General features: G+C 55.8%; 1 protein-coding gene across 2 annotated transcripts in view; it reads left to right on the top strand.

Annotated features, from left to right (window-relative positions):
* ZCCHC24 (zinc finger CCHC-type containing 24) overlaps positions 1-19922 on the top strand; it is a 57941-nt gene that overhangs the window by 22762 nt on the left and 15257 nt on the right. Inside the window, exon 3 of one of the 2 annotated variants that reach the window (XM_037056386.1) lies at positions 3721-4187. The exons of the other annotated variant lie outside the window; for it this stretch is intronic. Within the exon in view, the coding sequence (XP_036912281.1) occupies positions 3721-3915 (195 nt within the window). The 3' untranslated portion in view covers positions 3916-4187. Of the gene's footprint in view, positions 1-3720; positions 4188-19922 lie in introns of those variants that run through there. 2 annotated transcript variants of the gene reach the window in all.

Here is a 19922-nt window from a genome sequence, read left to right as displayed (position 1 = left end):
CTTGTGCCTCAGTGAGGTGAGCACGGCCTCAGAAGCCAGCCCACCTAGGTTGAACCCCCTCCTCTGCCTCGGACCAGCTGGGGGCCTTTGGGAAAATTAATTGTCTCTAGGCCTCAGTTTTCTCCATTGTAAGATGAAAATAATAATAACCTGCCCCATGGGAAGTTGTGAGGATAAATGATTTATTTTATACAAAATGCTTAACAGAGAGCCTGGCACCTCATATGCACCCTGGCACTGCTATATGCTGTTGTGACTATGTTAATGACCGTCATTATTATTATGCCTCAGCTCAGCTGGTTTGAGGCGTTCTAGAGGTGCTTCAGGGCTGTGGGGGGTCACCAGAGGGGGGGTCTTGTCCTTCATCCACCCTCATCTCACAGAGGGGGCTACCATGATGATGGACTGCAAGGAGGCCATGTGTCAAGGCTGTGCTTTCTCAGGTGCCTTAGGGTGGAGGTAGGGGTAGGCTCTAGTGGCTTTGGGTCACCCAGGCTGTCTGGAAGGGTGGACAGGCAGGGACTGGGTTCTGGGTGCTCTGCTTGGCGCATGGGGGTGCTCCAGGAGGAGGGGTGGTGGGCATGGCTGGAAGATGACCAGTGCCACCTGTGGGCTGTCAGCTCCCCTCTGGCCAGGCAGAGGGATGGGCTTGCCAAGTGCTCTCCCTGGCACAGACAAGGGAGAGCAGCTGTAGGGGGGATGGAGGGCGGGGCACAGGGTGTGGGGACATACAGGACAGTCACTACTATATCCTTCCTGCTGCCCCAAACTAGCAGGAAAGAGTCCCTGAGGGCCAGTTTCACATCCTCACCGCCAGTTCTCCTTTTAAATGGACCATAGCTGGTGACTCGGGGCTCCTGTGTCCCCATACTTACTGGAGTCCCCAGGAATCTTGCCATATCAGTTGGCTTCACCTTCTTAACCCTCTGCCTGTGGGCCTCGAAGGATAGAGATATTGGCAGAGCCTGGGAGTTAGGACCTATCCCTGGTTCTTGAACTTACCTACAAGGCTTAGCGGATGGAGACCAGGAGGGGAGCACTTGCATCCTTGCACCGGGTAGCTGCCTGGTGTCACCTTCTCCAGGCAGCCTTCTCTGATTTCACCTGTCCTCAAGCTCGAAAGGATTGCCCTCCTCTGAACTCTGGAAGGACCCCATTCACTCACTCACTCATTAACAACTCCTGCCCATGGCCTCCTGTAGGCCACACTCCTGACCTGAACCTCTCACTCGGATTGTTTTTCTCTTGGAGTAGCCAGGGCAGTTCTTTTCTGTAGGCCCCATGGAAGGTTCTGACGGGTCATTTTCTGCTTCCCTCAACCTCAGAGGACGTGAGAGTACAGGGCAGCCAAGTCTCCTTGAGGTGTCCACAGACCTCACTTCTGCCCTGTCGTACCTGGGTCTTCGGAGCATTGCACAATTCCACCCAGGCATCTGTGAAATGGGCTCACCACCTCGCGGGGTGTTTGTGGGCAGTGGGTGGGCAGAGCAGCTGATTCAGTGCTCGGTGCCCAACAGCACTCAGTAAGTGGCCGCTCTCTGGTTAGTATAGCAAGACTTGTCAGGTTGCTGGGGCCCTGAGCCACTTCTGCCCTCTTTGTGGAGCGAGAACCTGGAGCTCGGCTTTGCAGGGTTGGTGTGAGGTAGATGAGAATCTGCCTGAGACATCACAGCACTGACGCCTCCCCTTTCCTTTTCCCTGCCCCATCCCAGCCAGGCCGCTTACCCACACGCACAGGTGCACGCGCACACCCGCACAAACACCAGCACGCACACCCGCACACCGGGGCCTTTCCAGTCTCCGTGCCTTTGCTCGAGCAACCCCTCAGGCCTGCAGTGCCTTTCCCTACTCTTTTCCCTCCTTACCCACCGTCAGAGCCCAGCTCGAACCCCACCCAAACCCCACCTTCAAGACACCTTCCCCAGCTATCCCAGGTCCATGGGCTCTCCTCTCTGAACCCCACGTTCATGACTAGTACCCCGACCCAGGACCCCTTTAATGGCTTCTCACCCCTCTTGCCTCCCCATCTAGAACGTTAGAACCTGAAGGACAGGAGTTCCCCGCTCACTGTGTGATTTCCGCTCTGCTCTGCCCTGGTCCTGGAGTGTGGCCCCAGCCTAGGCACCAGGAGCTGCTCTCAGCTGTTTGCCATTTGAGTTCGGCTGAGCCTCCTCGAGCCCCAGGACTTTGCCTGTGCTGTGCCCTTAGCCAGTAATTCAGTGTCATCTTCTCTAGCTCCTCCAAGCCCAGCTCAAAGGCACCCTCTCCTGTGGAAGGTCCCCTGCGCTCCTACACCACCTTGCTCAGCCTGGCCTAGCCTGGGGCTGATCCCTTCTCCTACTTCCTGAGGGCCCATCTCTGGTCGGGTCTGTGTCCACGTGGCTGGCAGAGGGCCTTGGAGTCAGAAGACCCAAGTTCTTGTCCAAGGCCTGCTCCTCAGTAGCTTGGTCAAGTTGACCTTGCCCTTGTGCCCTGTGTCCCCTAGTGTGTGAAGTAAAGTGGGGTCACCCAGGATACCCATCTCTCAGGGCCTCTGTGATACCCAGAGGTGACCAGACAAGCAAATGAGCGCCCCACTGTCCAGTGAGCAGCTGGGCGCAGGCCTGCATGCAGTAGGTGCTCACAAAGTGTTTGCTGAAATGAGGGGAGCAAGGGAAGATTTGTGGGCATCTGGGTGTGTGTGAGCTAGGGGGCTGCCGTGGCCCCTGCCCTTGTTTGCCAGGGGCTCTCCAAAGCGTACTTGTGATGGCAGTGGTTAGAGAAACCACTCACAGCATCTGGGGTGCCCCCCTTCCCAGGATGGGACTGGAGCCTGCACCAGCACCCCCCCCCCGCCCCCCGCCGTATCTTACAGCTTTGGAGCAGGAGGCGGCGCAGCCTCTGGGCTTGAAAACTTGGCACCACCACCCTGCCCTGCCTGTAAGAGCTGGGCTTCCTTTCCCTCAGCTTCCCCCATTCTAAGGTTTAGGCTGCAGAGAAATCAAGGCACAGATACAGGGAAGGGGCTCCCATGGTGTGGGGAGACCAGAGAAATGAGACCTCCCTCATACATGACCTGTGAAGCAGCTCCCTCTCATACCCACTTTCTCTCTGTTCATCTCTCCCTGCCTTCCTTTCTTCTTTTCTTCTGCAACAAAGTAGCAAAGAGAAGTTAAGTATCTTGCCCATGGTCCCATAGCTGGTTAATATCAGGCATTTCCCACCACCGCTCTCTGCCCACAGGGGCAGATCCATCCACCAGGACACGCTGCACCTGCTGTGCTCCGGCCCAGGCAGAAATCAGGCTGCCGGAGAAAGTGTGTCCCTGGCTTTGGCTAGGGAGGGAGGCTTTGTGGAGGAGCTCTGGGTCTCTCATTTCACAGGTTAGGGTAGTGGTGAGGAGGGGGCTGTCCCCAAGGCAGTAGGCATGATGACAAGGGGTAAAAGCTGATAGGAACCCAAGTCCCTCCACTTCTTGCTTGGGAACTTGAGGTTCAAACAGGGCTGTGTGTCCCCTCCTCCCACAGGCCTTCTGAGCTCTCCCCAGCCGTCAGTCACTCTGTGTTCCCAAAAGAAACTCACACAACCAGCTTAGTATTTGGTATTTTTCTTTGACTATGATCTTGGGGCAGGGTCGGGGTGGGGCCAGGAAGTCCACAAAATCACTAGCACAGTGCCTGGCACATCTTGAGTGCTCAGCAGATGTGAGCTAGTGCTGCTGCTTCAATACTGTAGCCCCAGTGTCTGCTGTGGCACCTGCTGCAGAGCTGGGGCCATCGTGTGGAGGAGGTATTAACAGCGCAGCGGCTCACACTCTCAGGGAGTGTTGGCCCTGTTCCAGGTACTGCTCTGAGCACTTTATACATATTGACTCATCTGATCCTCACAACAGCCCTCTGTGTGCTATTACCCCCACTGCATAGAGGAGGAAACTGAGGCACAGAGAGGGTGAGTGACTTGACCAGGGTCACACAGCTCAGATATAACCCCCGGCAGTCTTGCTTCAGAGGCCATGCTATCATAAATATTGAATATGTAAAAAAGAAAGGAATAAGTGAACAAGGGCTAAATGGGATGTGGGGAAGGAAAGGAAGGCAGGGAGCTGACACTGGCTGAGTACCCTGTGTGCCAGGGACCATGCTGATGTCTCCTCGTGCATCATCGATGTTCTCAGAGACATCAAGGAGTTCCCCAGGGTCACATAGGAGCCATGGCTGATTTCACCTACTCAGCCCTCTGGGAGCCAGGTCAATAGCAGAACAGTTCAGTCAGGGTTTCCTGGAGACCCCTGGGAGGCCTCAGGGCAGAGGAGCTGGCCCATACCTCCAGGCCTGCCTGCGTGGTTGAGTGAGAGGCAGGACAGGGAGTCGCTAGCTGAGTCATTGCCAAGGTGTATGGCTCTAACCAGCCGCAGAGGGGTACTTTAGAGGAGGGAGCATAGCCAGGTGGGTAATCTTGAACAAGCCCCTTGCCCTTGCTCCATCTCAATTTCCTCTTCTGTGCAGTGGGCCCTGCAACATGCATTTTGTCTGCCCCTCGGGGTTGCTGTGTGGATCCCATGATCTAACGGAGCTGGAAATGACTTGTAGGCCAAACTGAACAAAAAAGTACGTGTCCTTAGGGATAAATAGATTGTTATTTGTGAACATCTAAAGGCTCCCAGAGTGTGGTCCGTGAGCCAGCAGCTACATCACCAGGAGCTTATCAGAAATGCAGATCCCTGGGCCCCACCCCAGACCTGCCGAATCAGAATCAGCACCTCCACAAGCTCCCAGGGGACTCGTGGGCACACTGAAATTTGGGAAATACTGGTCTGAGGGCTCTCTGGGCTTCTACATCTCCGCTCCGGAGGCCTCCTCTTAGGCCTTCTTTCCACAGCCTGAAGGGTTCTTGGCCGGAAGTTCCCATCTCTCTGGAGGAGACACTCCAGCCCAGCAGGACCCCTGCCCTGCTGAGCTGCTCAGGGGCTGTGAGGACATCGGATGAAACCCAGGGTCAGGCATGGCTCTGACAGCCTCCGTTGCTGTGGCAGCCTCTGCTGAGGCCCTGCCCCATTTGTTTGGGAGTGAAGCTCCTGCTGGAGTCAGCAAGGCCAGCCAGACCTGTAACAAGCGCAGGAGAGAGGGGCATCCTCCCTCGGCCAGGGTGCAGGAGCTGGGGAGTCCCTCTGAGCAAGTAGGGCATTTGTGCCTAGATGGTTTCCATCTTTATGCAGGAAGGCAAAGGGCTGAAACTACAGCTGGAATGTTTCAAATTAGACATAAGAAGGAACTTCCTAAGTGACCGGGAATAAGCCAGCAAAGGATGCTGTGCGCCCCACTACCTTGAATGTGTGACCCTGCTGTGTGAAGTCAAGAGACAGCTGGAAGGGAGTCCCAGAGGTTCTCTGTCCAGCCTCTGCCTGGAGGCCGTTGAGACCTAGAGAGGCAGAGTGATTTGTCTAAGGCCACACAGAAAGCCAGTGACAGCTGGCTCATGACTCCCGAGGCCTTGGTTCTTTCTTCATTGAAGGCCTCCTTAGAGGCTGGGGATTGACTCCAATGACCTTCATAGTGCCCCTCTAGCTCTGCTCTGAAATGACCTGAAGGGCTTTGGGCCTGTGGGTGGGGGGGTGGCTTTGTGAGCTTAGTAGCCCCCAGGTGTCTCACTCTGTCCTGGCCTGAATGGTGCCCAAGACCTCTGGGAATACCCCTGGAGCAGGGGGTTTCGAAGGCAGATGCAGCGAGTAAGAGAAAGGGCTTCTGGACCCAGAGGGGTCCTAGGAGAGGAAACAAGTAGAGAAAGTCTGAGGGGGCTGACCTTGGTCTAGAGGCTGGCGCCCACCATGCATGTCCTTGGCCAGGTCCATGCCTTCCCTTCTTTCTCCCGACAAGAGAGGGTCACCAGAGCAGTGATTCTTGCCTGGGGCTTCACATTAGACTCACCTGGGGGATTTTTTTTTTTTTAGCTTGGTGCTAGAAGTTCTGATTCAGTAGATCCAAGGTAAGCCTGGCCTTGAGCATTTTTTCAGCTCTCCTGGTGGTTCTCATACACCCTTGTCCTTGTCTGAAGGGTGTGGAGCTCAGGTTTGGAGAGAGCCCCTGCAGGTCAGCAAACCGTCACTGTCCTTCTGAGGGCCTGGGGATGCTGGGTTACATGTTCCGCGGAACTTGAAAACCAGTCTTCCGGGGCATCCCACTCCTGAACTGTTCGATATTCAATCCCCGATTCTCAGATCCTGGGATTACAATGTTTTATGTTTATGAGAAACTTTTATCAGAAACAGTTCACACTGGACTGTTTTGACAGTTGGTTGCTCTGAGCTTTTTGAGTCTGAGGTTCTCTAATCATTCACATCTAAATTCTGTAACTTTGAACTCTTCCACATATTTCAGTTTCCACGTGCTTTATTCTTTGAAATGATGACTCTCCACATCTATGATTCTAACATATTTTTATTGTGGATTTTAGAGATTCTATGAATCTAAGCTATTGTGATGCTAACATTCTTAAAAATTCTAAATTCAGTGACTCTGTGATCTGTCATTCCATCTGGGCAATTGGCCACCAAGGCCTGGAGCTCGGCCTTTGTCTCCCCGAGACAAGGTGGCAGTTGTGTGAGCTTGGATGCGTGCCCCCTCCCCTGCTTGGCCTGGACATCCTCTCCTGGGCGGCAGAGCGAGGATGGGGAGAACAGAGACCCCCCCAGAGCTCTCTCTGCCCCGCCCTTGCTCCATCGCTGCCGCTAGAGGAGTGGAAGGCAGGCCAAGTGTGAGGGCCGTGCTTGCCCACGCAGCAGGAAGGAAGGGCAGCGGCTCAGACGTGGAGCAGCATCTCTTGCTCACTCAGTTCACTGGCCCCGCCTCACAGCCGAGCTGTCAGTTCCCAGAGTGTCAGTGTCGGCTCTTAGTCATGGGAGTCTATGGCATCCAAAGCATCTCCCCTAAACACACACACCAAGTCCACACGGGAAAAGCGAGGCCCAGAAGGAGGCAGGGATGTGCCTGATAGAGCTGGTGACCAAACCCAGGACTCCAAAGTGTCCAGCTACACCATGGTGACTTCCAGATCGTCCTTCTCAGGCCTCGCTGTCTGCACAGAACTTTCTATAGACTGAGCTGACTTTTAGGTCTCCCTGAGGTGACGGGGACCGGGCCTGTGACTCAGGGTTACAGAAGCCTGTAGCTTGCTGGATTTCACCAGGCCTAGGAACGTCTCTCCCTGCCCCATGTGACCTGCCCAGCCATTTCCTGCTTTCTGCACCACAGGCTCCTGTTTCACTGCCCCAGGACGCATGCTGAAGGCGCTGGTGCATGGGAGGCTCGGAGACCAGGAGACAGAGGGTGGGCTGTGCACAGTCAGGTGTAGGGGGAGGCCCCGCCACTTACTCCCTGGGAGACCTTGACAAAGTCCCTCCTCCTTGCTGGGGGCCAGTAACTCCCAGTTACTGTGAGAATTAAATGAGACCCTACACCTGAGAAGCTGGGAGGGGGCCAAGGCCAGCCTCCTCCACTGCCAGCTTCTCACACCAGCACAGAGCCCAGCTCTGACCAGCACCTCATGTTTGTTGACGGAGACTCAGTGGGCTTTATATTTACTGAGAGGGTGACATTTGGGATTCCAGAGACTTCCTTGGGTTTTCAGAGGGCTGGAGAGATAGGGAAGAAAGTGTAAAGAAAGGCCTTGTACATCTGAGATTTTAGGCCACATACTGATGAGAGTTGAGGTCTTCTATTTACTGACTTACAACCATGTGCCAAGTGCTTTGCATTCATAAGCACATTAAATCTTCTCAATTCCCTACTCAATAGATCGTATTATCCCCCCTTGAGAGGTGGGAAGCCAAGGTCCGGAGAGATTCAGAAACTACCCTAAGCTCTTACTGCTGGTAATGGCAGAGTCAGGATTCGAACCCAAGTCTCAGAGCTGTACACCGCATCTCTTTCACTTTGCTTTTGCCCAGCTGAGAGGGTACAAGTCAGGAGATGGACCCCAGGCACCTTCTCATGCAGCAAGGGAATGGAAAGACATTTTCCAGAAGAGCTAAGTGTGATTGCATTTTTTCTTCCCTCCTCATGATTCTCCTAATTTTTCATTCAGTTGTTTTTAATCATTCTGAGAACTCCAGGGCTGCTAGCCCTGGACCAACCCCCAACCCACTGAAGCTTGCGGAGGTGGGTGTATTGTGGGGGACTGCACAGCCACGCTCACCGCACCTGTATAAGGAGCTCCGAGTGTGTATGCGGGCACGCACACCCCTCTCTGACGTGTTGGTGCGCACACGCACACAGAGGCCCATGCCACTGCACGATGCTGCCAAGGCCCCAGGGAGCCACGAAGCTCAGCCCACAGGCCTCCCTTAGGGCCACGGAACAGGTTTAAGGAGGAGCCTCTGCTGCCTTCTTGGCCACTTCTTTCCCTGTTGGTCAACTTAAAATAGGGCCGGCAGTTCATCTTAAACTGTGTACCCATGAAAAATAGCTGTGCACGCCGTTCCCCGTGGGTCTTGCCCGCCCAGTGCACGTGTCTGCAGCTGTGTGCCCGTTCCGGCCCAGTTCAGAGCACAGGCTCGGTGCCCCTTTGTGGGCAAGAGAAGGAGGCTTTGCGCTGGGGCCTCCACAAGCCCAGGTTGCCCACGTCATCCAGGTAGTTCCTTCCACTCCTGCTATGTGGCCTTCTGGGCTTCTGGGGGCGAGGCAAGGATGGGAGAGATGGTTGGGGACCAGTGAGGAGCGTATGTGGATGGACTCCAGGGACCGGGAATGGTGGGCTTTCAGGGACTTGCCTTGGGTCCTTGTACCAAGTAATGCGCGGTGTCACCCCTGGAGAGGGAAATGTGCTCCCCTGATGACATGTGTCAGGTTGAATAGCCCTGTCCTGTGGCAAGGCAGTCCTCTGAGGTTGAAAGACACTCCGAGGGAGCATGGCAGTGTCCCCAGGCTGAGCAGGTGGCTCCAGAAGGCGCGGGGAGAGTTGTCCGGAGGCGGGCCACTCTTCCTTCCCCTCTCCATGGGCTTCAGACTGTCCCTGAGCACTGGACTGGGCTTCAGGAGGTCTGGGCTCTGTCCTGCCCTGCACAGGCTGTGTGATGCTGGCAGTCACCTCACCTCCCGGAGCCCTGGTAACCAATCACTTGAGGACAGGGGTGGGGTGTATAGAGAAGTGTTGGAGTGTGTTACTTTACCTGTTTATTCAGTATGTATTTATTGAGCACCTGCTAATTGACAGATACTGTTCTGGGCACTGGGGACATACCATAGTGAACATGAAAGAGAAGGGGAGAATTCAGCTTGCATTCTGTTGTCCGCCAGAAAACAAAGAAATAAAAACAGATAGGCTGTGGTGTTGGGTCATATTCAGGCAACGTTGCCAGGCAAGCCTCTCTGAGGAAATGCAGCTCGAATAGAGACACATGAAGCAGGGAACAGATGATGTGGAGATCTGGGGGAAAGAAATTCTTGGCCCAGGGAACAGCAAGCGCAAAGGCCCTGAGGTGTGAGGCAAGGCTGTGCTGGGTCTGCTTGAGGAAGAGCGAGAGGGCCAGAGTAACCCAGAGAGGGAGCTGGGTGGGGGCACAGGGCTGAGCACGTCTTCAGCGCTGCTGTCCCTTCTCCTGGTTCATCCCCCAGCTGGGCAGCCCTCCTCCGGGGGACATAGATGGGTGCTTGTGTTGAGAGCCCCCTCCCCTCCCCCGCCTCTCAGAACACTTGAACACTAGCAGTGGGGACAGGAAGTGTCGGCCCTTGCTTCCCAGCTGCCTGGGTGGGACGCCACGGAGCTGGGCTGGCATGCCCAAACAGGGACAGAGGGCCTATTGAGGCTGCTCTCTGGACCAGTGGGGACAATAGCCACACTGAGGACCAGGAACATGGGCTGGCATGCTCGTCCAGGAAGTCACCAGGCTGCTGCCTGCCCCCTCCCCATGCCACCCCAACTCTATCTGACTGTATCCTCTGGCTACTTATTTCATGCTGATAGTAATGTCCAGAATGGTCACTTTGTCCTTCACCTCCTCCTCAGAGGCCCCCTGCTCTGTGCCAGACCCATTCTGGTCCCGGGGCTCCGAGAGGACTCCTGCCTGGCCTGTGTTCCTGGGGAGTGGCTCGGGGAGGAGGCAAAACACTCACAAACTGAGCAGGGCATCCTGTGTGCTTCCTGCAGAGACATACAAAGTACAGGGGATGCACGGGGCCTGGGGGATGTCAGCTGGGAGGGCTGGGAGGGAAGGCTTCCTGGAGGAAGAGTCAGGATTCTAAAGTGCTTCTGCAGCCAGGATCCTGTTTGGAAGGCACAACAGTCGTGTGACACACGCAGGGAAAGATTAGCTCCTGTGATAGGCCCAGAGGTGTAGGAAGCAACAGCCCCTTTCTCACGGCAAGCCAGGGCTCATTCCAGGAACTCAGCATCTCCAGCCTGTGTGCTGTCTACCTGGGGAGCATTTGCACCAGAGGATCTTGAGGAATCACCGAGGCCAGAAGGCTAACACAGGTCACGTGTGCCTGTTACCCCCGCCCAGGGCCATGGTGAGGCGTACATTGCCAAAATCACACCCTTTTGGCCTATTGAGCTAGGATACAGCTACAGAAACCTCAGCACAGTGCTCTGGTAGCAGATAATCGGTGTGGACACACAAGATGAAGTATACGCCTTTCCTGGTTCTATTCCCTCCCCTCGCTGATGCTTGGGGAAACTGGTCCAGGTAGGGAAAGGACCTGTCTTGGCCACAGTGTGTTGTGGCTGGGGGTAGGGAGCGGGGGGCCATTCGGAAACACCTTCTTTAAAGCAGTTCAAGTTATCACACTTCAGAGGTTGGGACAGACCCTGCCATGTGGCTGCCCTCTCTGAAGAAAGGGTGCCCCTTAGTGTCTATTGTCGTGCCCTATTCCCTCATAGCCCTCATCACAACTTCATGTGAATGAAGTACTGTTTTTTTCTTTTTCACCTGACAGTGAGTTCTTGGGGGCTGGGGTCCCATCTGTCTTGTTCATTACCCTGCCCCAATGCCTTGTGCATAGTACGTGAGTACATAGTACAGGCACTCAGTGCATGAGTACTGAGGGCACAAGTGGGGGACCTGGTGGCAGGCAGTGTGAGTGCTTGCTACATGGTGACTGTCTCTCAGTCCCTTTCTTGCTCCTTGGCTGGTTGTTTGTCCCCCCGCCCCTGACACGCCGCCTTCAGGGGACAGTGGGACCCCTGGCAGCAACATGGGCCCAGGCAGCAAGCTGGTCAGATACGTGCCAGTAGGCGGCCAGCGGCCAGCTCATGTGGGGTGGTACCTGAGCTTCCTTTTGGGAAACTGAGGCCTAAGGAGGCCCAATACTCAGCCTGGAGTGTCACAGGCTAAGCAGGAAGCTAAGCCAGCTGGGATCTTCTGACTTCTGGACAGGCGTCTGGGCACCCAGCCTCGCCACCAGCCCCCCCTGTAGCTCAGGGGCTGGCTTTTCCTGACAGCTGGCCCCTTGGGGCCTGTATACATGTCCCGTGCCAAGGCAAAAAGGAGTGGTGGAGGCGCAGGCAGGAGTTGCCTGTGGGCCGCAGGTTTCTCTGCTCTCCGAACAGACAAGGCGAGAGCCCCGATCCCTGAGCAGCCAGGCTCCCTGCTCCCTTCATTGTTCCGCGTGATAGTTTCCAGATGCCGAGGAGTCACAGGTTGGGGCTGGTCCAGGAGAGCCAGGCCAGTCCTCCCCCAGCACCCTGCCTCTACCTCCACCACCCCTGCTTTTAAAGAAACGGCTCCTCCTCCCTCCACAGGCTGTTGCCCTACCCGAGCCTAGCAGCCTCACGGTCCTGCACGCAGCCCGGCTCCTGGAGTGAGGAGCCCTGGGTTCCACTCCCGGCTCTGTCCCTAACTCCATGGCTTGGACTAGGCCCCTGGCCTCCTCTGTGTCTTTGTTTCCTGGGCTGTAGAATGAGCATTTGGGGAGTGGGCAGTGAGAAATAGCCTGGGCTCTAGGACTAAGAGCCTTGGCATCTGGAGTCAGAAAAAGAGAATGCAGACTCTGCATCCGTGTGGCTTTGGAAATGAGCCTTAGTTTTCTGGTAAGGAAAATGGACTGGTATTCCTAGCACTGTGTGTGGTGGGATCACTGTGCTGAGTGAATGACACAGCACACACCCTGGTTGGCCCGGCACCCATGTCAGAGCTTTTCCGGGACAGATGCACCATGAGGGCAGGTCCCATGTCTGTCTGGCTCTGGCCACAGTGTCAGCACTTTGAAGGACCTGGCTGGGAACCCTGGCTGAGGGGCTGTGTGCAAGGTTACAGGGCGCATGTACACTGCTTTCCCTCCACTGACGTCTAGGGTCCTGGTGCTGCCCAAGGGCCCTGAGGCACAGAGAGTGACAAGGTGAGCTCAGTAGGGCACAGAGACCAGAGGGGCCCCTGCAGGCGGGAGCAGTCACGGGAAGCTTCCCAGGGAAAGTGCGGCTTCCACTCTGAGAGCCTAGTACCTGCCAGGTAGTGGGGCTGGCATGCGCGGAGGCAGGTGTGAGAATGAGCACCACCCGCTAGCCCCCTCTTCTGCAATGGTCACACACTGCCCGTTCTCCCTTCTTAGGGTGCCAGCAGGGTTATAGTCATGTGGGACTGCCCATGGACAAGAGCAAGGACACCCCAGAGGATCGGAGCTGCTGGCCACTTGGAAGGCATATGGTCCTGTGACAGTCAGCCGGGCCTGGGTTTGGATCCCAGCTCTGCTACTTTCTGGCTGTGTGACCTCAGGCAAATCCCAACCTCTCTGTGCCTCGGATTCCTCATCTGTAGAAGCTATATTGAGAATGGACGTAATGCTGCACATAGCAACAGCTGTGAGGGTTTTCCAGCTGGGGAACCCAGGGCCCAGTGAGGGGAACGGAGCATCTGGGCACCCAGCAAGGCGCCATCATCCTGCCTGCTGCAGAGCCACACTGAGCACCCTTGCCCTTTGGAACAATGTGGAAGGGACAGTTTGCAGACTTTTCCAGTCCCTGGGAGAAGAAGCAAGGTCAGCTGCAGCCTGGGCTGTGGGGGTGGGAAGTGTCAGGTTTGCTTTTTCCCTGCGACCCCCTGAGAAGTCACATCAGAATAGCTCTAACACTGCTGGACAACTCCCCACCCCCAACCAAGGGGAAGAACGAGGGGAGGTTTGTGCTGCCTCTGGTGCCCTGCCGTGACCTTGAGAGGCACGCACATGCACAGGCACAAATACACCTGCATGTTTACGCACACACACACCCCCTTCTCCCTGTGACTCACTCTCTGATTTCCAATGCCGTCGACCCTGTGGACTGACAGTAAAAGCTGGCAGATGCCTGGACTGACCCCCAGGAGCCTCTTAACCCCTGCCCCATTACAGTTGCCACAGGTGACCTTGAAACCAGTCCACAGCCTTCTGGACCTCATTCAGCAATGAAGGTATTGGACCACAGCCAGAAAGCCCAGGGCTCAAGCCCTGCCACTTATCTGCTTTGTGACCTTGGACGGGCGACTTACCCTCTCTGGGCCTCGTTTTCTCATCTGGAAATTGGATCGCAAGGAAGCTACCTACAAGGCAGGTGCATGGCACACAGCGCTGTGTCTGTGGCTCCAACACTCACCTGCTGCAAGTTCTCTGAAATAGATTGCTTGCGTCTCCTGCTCCCTCAGTGGCCAGATGAGGAACTCGAGGCCCCAGAGAGGAGGGATTAATGTGAGGAGAGAGCCCAAGCTGGAATCAGGCCTGCAGCCTCCCCGCCTCAGCCCCTGGCTCCTGCCAGAGTGGCCCCAAACTGCTGACTTCAGTATTTTACCCGCCAGGGCAGATCAGATTTCTTTTCTGGCACTTAGCCACTCTCCACACCCTTCCCCCATTGCTATTTTGAGCTGAGTTCCCCTGTCCCCTCTTCCTGGGGCTGTGGCTCTCACACCCATAGTCTCACTCCAGGTTGAGGACTTTCTTCCTCCTAACCCACCACCTTCCTGTCCCCAGCCCTGCCCTCAGGATTTGGGCAGAGCCTCCCTCCAGCAAGGTAGCGTTGGGCTGGTCACGGCCACATCTAGCCAGGGCACGTCTGACCAGGCCTCACCCGGGATGGCCTCAGATGCAGAGTCAGGGACCAGCCTACCAATGAAAATGCCAGCCTCAGGCGGCCCTCCTGTCAGCACAGCCCAGGAGGGACGTCACTGTCACCTCCTGCATGTGTGTCTCCGGCCCTGGCCTGCACACCTCGCCCATCATGGGAACTTACACCTGTGTCTCCTCCAGCTGCCGATGTGCTCTGAGGCCCACCGAGGGTGCTCCGGGGGAAGCAGGGGATGTGGATGTGCCCACCACACGCTTAGACACTGAGAGGAAACAGGACAGCAGAGACAGCGGTTTGTGGAAATCTTTAAATTCGGGATAAAATCCCTGGCATGCAGAGGCAGGGTCAGAGCAGGACATGACCCGAAGCTGAGTGAGTGGTGCAGACCACACAGTCCCCTGGGCATTTGGGGAGCCAGGGCCCTCTCTGGGGAGGCAGCAGGGTTCACAGCTAGTGCACGAGGCTGGGACCCGGAAGGTGGGGTGAACACCCAAAGAAGAGCAGTTAGTTTTGACTGAGACGGGAGGCCAGGAGGGTTTGCTTTGAGTGTGGCCTTGAAGGCTACATGGACCTACACCGGTGGGAAAATGTTTGGGGGCATAGAGAAGAGCAAGAGCAAAAGGGGGGGGCGGGGTACATTTTTGTAGGAGTTAATTTTCTTGTTATTGTTGTTCGAGTGTACGTTTTGTAGGAGGGAGTAGCAGCAACTGTTAGAAGTTCAGCTGGGCCAGACAGCAAAGCAGCGCCAGAGCCTTGAGCGTTTGCCTCAGTCCTGTAGCTGGTAGGCGCCCTCAGGCCCGAAGTGGTCACTGACCGGCCTGCGGGAGACCCTACTCGGCTGCACGGGGTCGTGGCTGTAGCAAGACGGGGACCACAGTCAGAAGAGGGGCTACTGGGCTAACGGGCCCCCAGAGAGGCACCTGGAATCCCACTCGGGACAGCCAATGGTGCTTAGACTCGGAGTGGCATCCAGCTGTGTGCCAACCGCAGGGTGGTTGTGAGTCTTACATCCACCCCCGGGCCAGCAGCAGCCACTGGAGGAGAGGAAAACGCAGGCCTTTTGCAATCACTAGGATTCGGATGTTTTCCACCCCTTTGGACTGGCCCCTCTTTCCCTCCGCCCCTTAGCTCTGATCTGTGTGGTTTGCTCATGGAGGAAAGCCAGAAGCAGGAAACAGATAACTTAGGGAGTGGCTGTTCATGTGATTAAAAAGACTTTGCTTTCCAAAAAGTTTTGCCAGAGAGAACTTCAAATCGTCTGGCCTGGGGCAGGGTTTGGAGAGAGGGGTTCCTTTTGACCTCTGGGCCAGGGTTCGTCAGGGCAGCGGACACCATGCCCCAAGGCACGTGGGGGTGCTGGGGCCTCTACACCCCTCTGGGTCCTGGAAGGGCTTCCTTGGTCTCCGTGCCTGTTCCCTCTTTCCCTGTGGTTCACTGCCCACCTTCTCCCTCACCTCCCCTGTGGCCGTGGTGGTGCCCAGTCTCCCACACTGCCCTCAGTCTCGCTCATGCCCTTGGCTCTCACCACACCCCTGCCTCCCTGTCCCTTGTTCCTGATGTCTTCTGCCTCTACGCTGTCTCTCTGTCTCCCCTTGTTTTCTCCAGCTGGCCCTTTCCCTCCTCTTCACACCCCCACTCTGTGCCCCCTCCCCAGGGTTTTCCTGAGACCTTTTCCTGGCAATGTGAAAGCTTCCATTGTTCCCTGCACTTTGACAAACCCCAGTGTTGTGGAATCAGGATGGCATTTCTGCGGTGGCTGTGGCCTGGGAAGCGGGTGGGAGGGGTGCCGAGGAGGCTGGGCCTTCTGGGCCCATGCTGGGCTGCGGCAGGAACCCAGAAGAGGGAAGGGGGCCAGGGGCAGGCGACCAGGATGCCTGTGCTCAGACAAGGGGGCCCTTGAGGCTCTGGAGGAAACCCAGGGGGGCCTTGTGCAGCGTCCTCCCTCCCTCCCAGCAGCCTGCAGGCCCCCAGGCCCAGCCCACCTGTCCTCTGATCGCCTGCTTCCCCTGGGCCTCGGTGGAGTCTGCAGCTGCCTGGACCGGGCTGCAGAGGCAGAGACAGCCCTGCCGCCTGTCTTCCGAGGCCACCTCTGTGGACACTTGAGTGTGGGAGTGTTTGGAGTGCCCCCTAAATCAGTGTCACAGAGGACATGAGGAGAAAAAGCATGGGTTTTGGCACTGGACAAACTTGAGCTCAGAAACTGGCCCTGCTGCTTACTAATTCTGTGACTTCCACACGTCACTGCCCCTACCCCAAGCCTCAGTGTCCTCATCTGCCATTAGGGTTAAGAATGTTCTTTTCATGGGGCTGTTGCACCAATTAGAGATCATCTTATGTGTCACACGTTGGCCCCACGCCTGTCACCCAGCAGGACTGGGTGAGGAGAGGCCTCTGCCTGAGGACGTGGGTCCGCGTGCTTCTGCAGGCGGGTGTCTGCCTCGGGCCTGGAGCTGGGAGCGCTCGGCCAGCGGCGTTCGTGCCTGGCTTGGGCACGGTTGGCAAAGGGGTCAGAGGGCTGGTCCCTGTGGAAGGCCCTGGGCTCTGGGAGCATTCCTTATCAGTCTTGTTTATTTCCGTATTTCTGGAATGTTTCACAAAGTCTTGTGCAGAGTGGATGCTCCATAAACGTTAATTGAACAAAGGAATAACTGAGGTGGTGAGCAGGGGTTGGGGTCAGATGTCAGAAGTGAGTCATGTTCTAGGAGCAGGCTTGTTCTCTAATTTCCTCATAACTATTTCACAGAGAGGCCGTGTGTGAGGTGGGAAATGTCGCTGCAGAGTCAGCAGATAGGATTCAAGTCTGGGCCCCACAGCTGCGGGGCTCTACATGGGACACTGGGCTTCTCTGGGCCCCAGTTTTCCCTCTCATCAGTGGAGGGGCTGTGGGATGGGAGGTCAGGGAGTGGATGACACCTAGTAAATGCTCATTAGAGGTCAGTATTCTAGCTCTTTCAGAGCGGCTGCCTCACTTGGACGCTGAAGAAACCGTGTCTCTGAGACGAGCATAGGACAACCAGGGCCCAAGTCTGGGGCTCTGGCCGTAGCCTCCCCACTGGCTTGGCCCCAAGGAGACGCAACAGGGAGGGCACAGGGGCACCTGTGGGCCGAGACAGGGTGCTCGAGAAGATTACCTGTCCCTCCAAAGAGTGCGGGGCACTACCTCCCCAAGGGAGAGCCCCTGGCCTCCAGAAAGGTCCCCCAAACCCTCTTGGACTCTCTAGGAAGGGCCAACAAGGCTGCCCAAAGAGTCCTGGGCCTGGTGGGCCAGATACCCCTGCCTCTCAGGGCATCACAAACTCCTGGTACCCAGGGCTCTTCCTGTCTTTCCTTGTGGCCAGGACCACCTCAGTGGCCCAGCTGCAGGAGAGCAGGCAGGACAGTGAGCCAGCAAGGGGCCCATCTGTTCCTTATTTCCTCCCCCTGCTCCTCTGGCTCCAGCCAGTGCCTCTCAACTGGACCCACTGTGGGGCCAGCCTAGAGTTTCCCGTTTCTCATAGTCTGGCCAGGCAGGTTCCTCATCTCTGTGCGATTCTGGCACATTACAGGACAATTGAGAGAGTGGGCTTGAGTCAGATGGCCTGGGTTCAAACCTACTTGTTGGGTGGTGTAGCTTTGGACAAGTCATTTAACCTCTTCATGCCTCAGTATTCTCATCTGAAAACTGGGCCTAATGCTATCTGGTTCATAAAATGACTCAAAGAGGATCTGGCCCTGACTAGAACTAGGGTTCATGTGTCTGTTAGTTTGTGCCAGAGCTTGGCCAGGCATGGCCTGCTCTGCTAGGCAGGCAGAGGTAGGTGGTGCGGCCAGGGCTAGGATGAGGCCTGCCACAGGGGTGCACAGCTGGGAAGCAGGACCCTAAGAGCAGATTCTGTGCATCCTGGGGCAGAGCCGGACTGGAGCTGGGCTGTGCAGGGCACAGCCGCAGGTCTTCCGCAACCCTGCTGGGCCGCCACCTCCTGAGCCCAGGGTTCCTGGGGTGTTTACTCTGCCTCCGGCTACCAAAGGTGACAGTGTCATCTCCCTGCAAAAGGGACTCACTCTAAAAGGGGCCAAGAGGAGAGCGTAATCACTCCTGCCGGGACTGTGGGAAGCAGGGCAGGGACACTAATGGGCAGAGTGAACAGCTAGGCTCTAGTGCCCTGTGACAGGTGTGGATATGTCTCTGGCTGTCCTCAAAACCCGGGAAATAGATGGGATCCAGGAGGTAGGAAGCTCACTCCACGACTGAGGGCAGAGCAGCTCTTTGGACAGGAACATATTCCAACAGAATCAGCAACCCCACGTCATCAGTGCCCTATACCCAGCCCTCAGTTTTCACAACCGCAAGAGCAAAGGGTAAGGGGTCGGGGAGCGGGGAGTGGAACAAGGGGCCGGGAGCATGGAAGAGTGTAGACGGAACCACCATCGTTTTTTGGGAAAGTGCAGGGTGCCCCCTCGTGGACAGATTGAGCCTTGCATGCCAGGTAGTCATACTCATTAAAGCCGGTTCATTAATTAGATTAGAGCAGGCTGAGTCCTGGAGGCAACCTCTGAACACTTCTGGCTGATTTCCTGTCAACCCTTTTCTTGCAGTTTTTCTTTTTTACAGTTTTTCTCTGGAAGTAGTCCATTTTTGAACACTTATCCTGCTTTCTTTATAAGCATTTTTCCAAACCCTTAAAAAATCCTCATAAATATTTTAATGGCTCTGTTGTCATTCATCCAATGGGTGTAACATCATTTAGGGAATCAGAGCGTCAGTGTTGAATGTTTGGCTGGTTCCAATTTTTCGCTGACATGAACAATGCCATAATGAATGTCCTTGGACAGCTCTTTGGTCCACTTCTCTGATCATTTTTAGGATGGTCACTCAGAAATAGATTTGCTGAGGAGAAGGAATGAACTTTTTTTCTTTTTCTTTTTTTCTTTTTTTCAGTTTGAAGGCTGGCTGCCAAGTGCACTATAGAAATATGGTAGGAAATACACCAGTGTGGCCCTTACCTTCAGCAGCATGTGAGCGTGCTGCCTCCCCGTATCTGCCCATCTGGCTTTTGCCAGCAAGAAGAGTTAGAAGGACTATAGAGTTAGAAGTGCTGTCAGGGTTACCTGGTTCAACTGCCTGACCAGGGCATAAGTCCCCTTGGCAACCTCCTTGGTAGTTAGTGAACAACTAACTATCTAGCATCTGCTTACATACCCCTGGTGACATGGGGCTCACTACCATACAGCCAATGGCCACAAATCTCATGAGTTGGTGCAAAGAAAACTCTGAAGAAGTGATTAGATAGTGTCAGCATTACCTGCATCTCTTCCCAAGATGCTTACTCGCCTGGAGGGCTCCTCCTCCCTCCCCACCCAGCTCTGCTTTCACTGCTCCTTGGCACAAGGCCTCCTTCCTACTCCGATGCCAGCTGCCACCTCCCACTTCCCAGGCTGCCCTCCATGGCAATTCTAGCCCGGTTTTGGAGGCCAATCCCTCCTCCCTGCTCAGTCCTCAATTTGCTGTATATCCTTCAGCAAGTCTCTTTGCTCTCTGGTCCCCAGAGGGCCCATCTGTGCTATTAGAGGTGGTTTCTGAACCTCAGTGAGCTTGGCCCAGGCTCCGGGCAGATCTGATTCCCCAGAGGGGTACGTGGCAGGGGCCTGGGTCAGGAGAAGCTGGTTGGGCCTGGCATCCTTCCCAGCCGAGGCGGGTGGCCCCTGCAGAGCCTTCAGCGGTAACTGTCTGTTTCATGCTAAAGTTTATGAGAAGAGGCTGTGCCTTTCTGTGAGGAGACAGAGGGACACTGTAGGGGGTAGAGAAGCTTTTGTTCTGTCAAAAATCCCTGCTCTCTTTGGCCCTGCCCTGGTCTGTAAGTGTAAACAGTGCTGGGACTGAGCCCTTCCAGGAAGCGGCTCCTTGGCGCCTCGCCTCCATCACCCCTGCCTGCCCACCACAG

This window comes from Sturnira hondurensis, unplaced genomic scaffold, assembly GCF_014824575.4.
Source record: "Sturnira hondurensis isolate 20B ecotype Veracruz unplaced genomic scaffold, ASM1482457v3 Scaffold0008916, whole genome shotgun sequence".
Taxonomy (NCBI): Eukaryota; Metazoa; Chordata; class Mammalia; order Chiroptera; family Phyllostomidae; genus Sturnira; species Sturnira hondurensis.
This window is presented reverse-complemented; position numbering and strand designations above follow the sequence as displayed.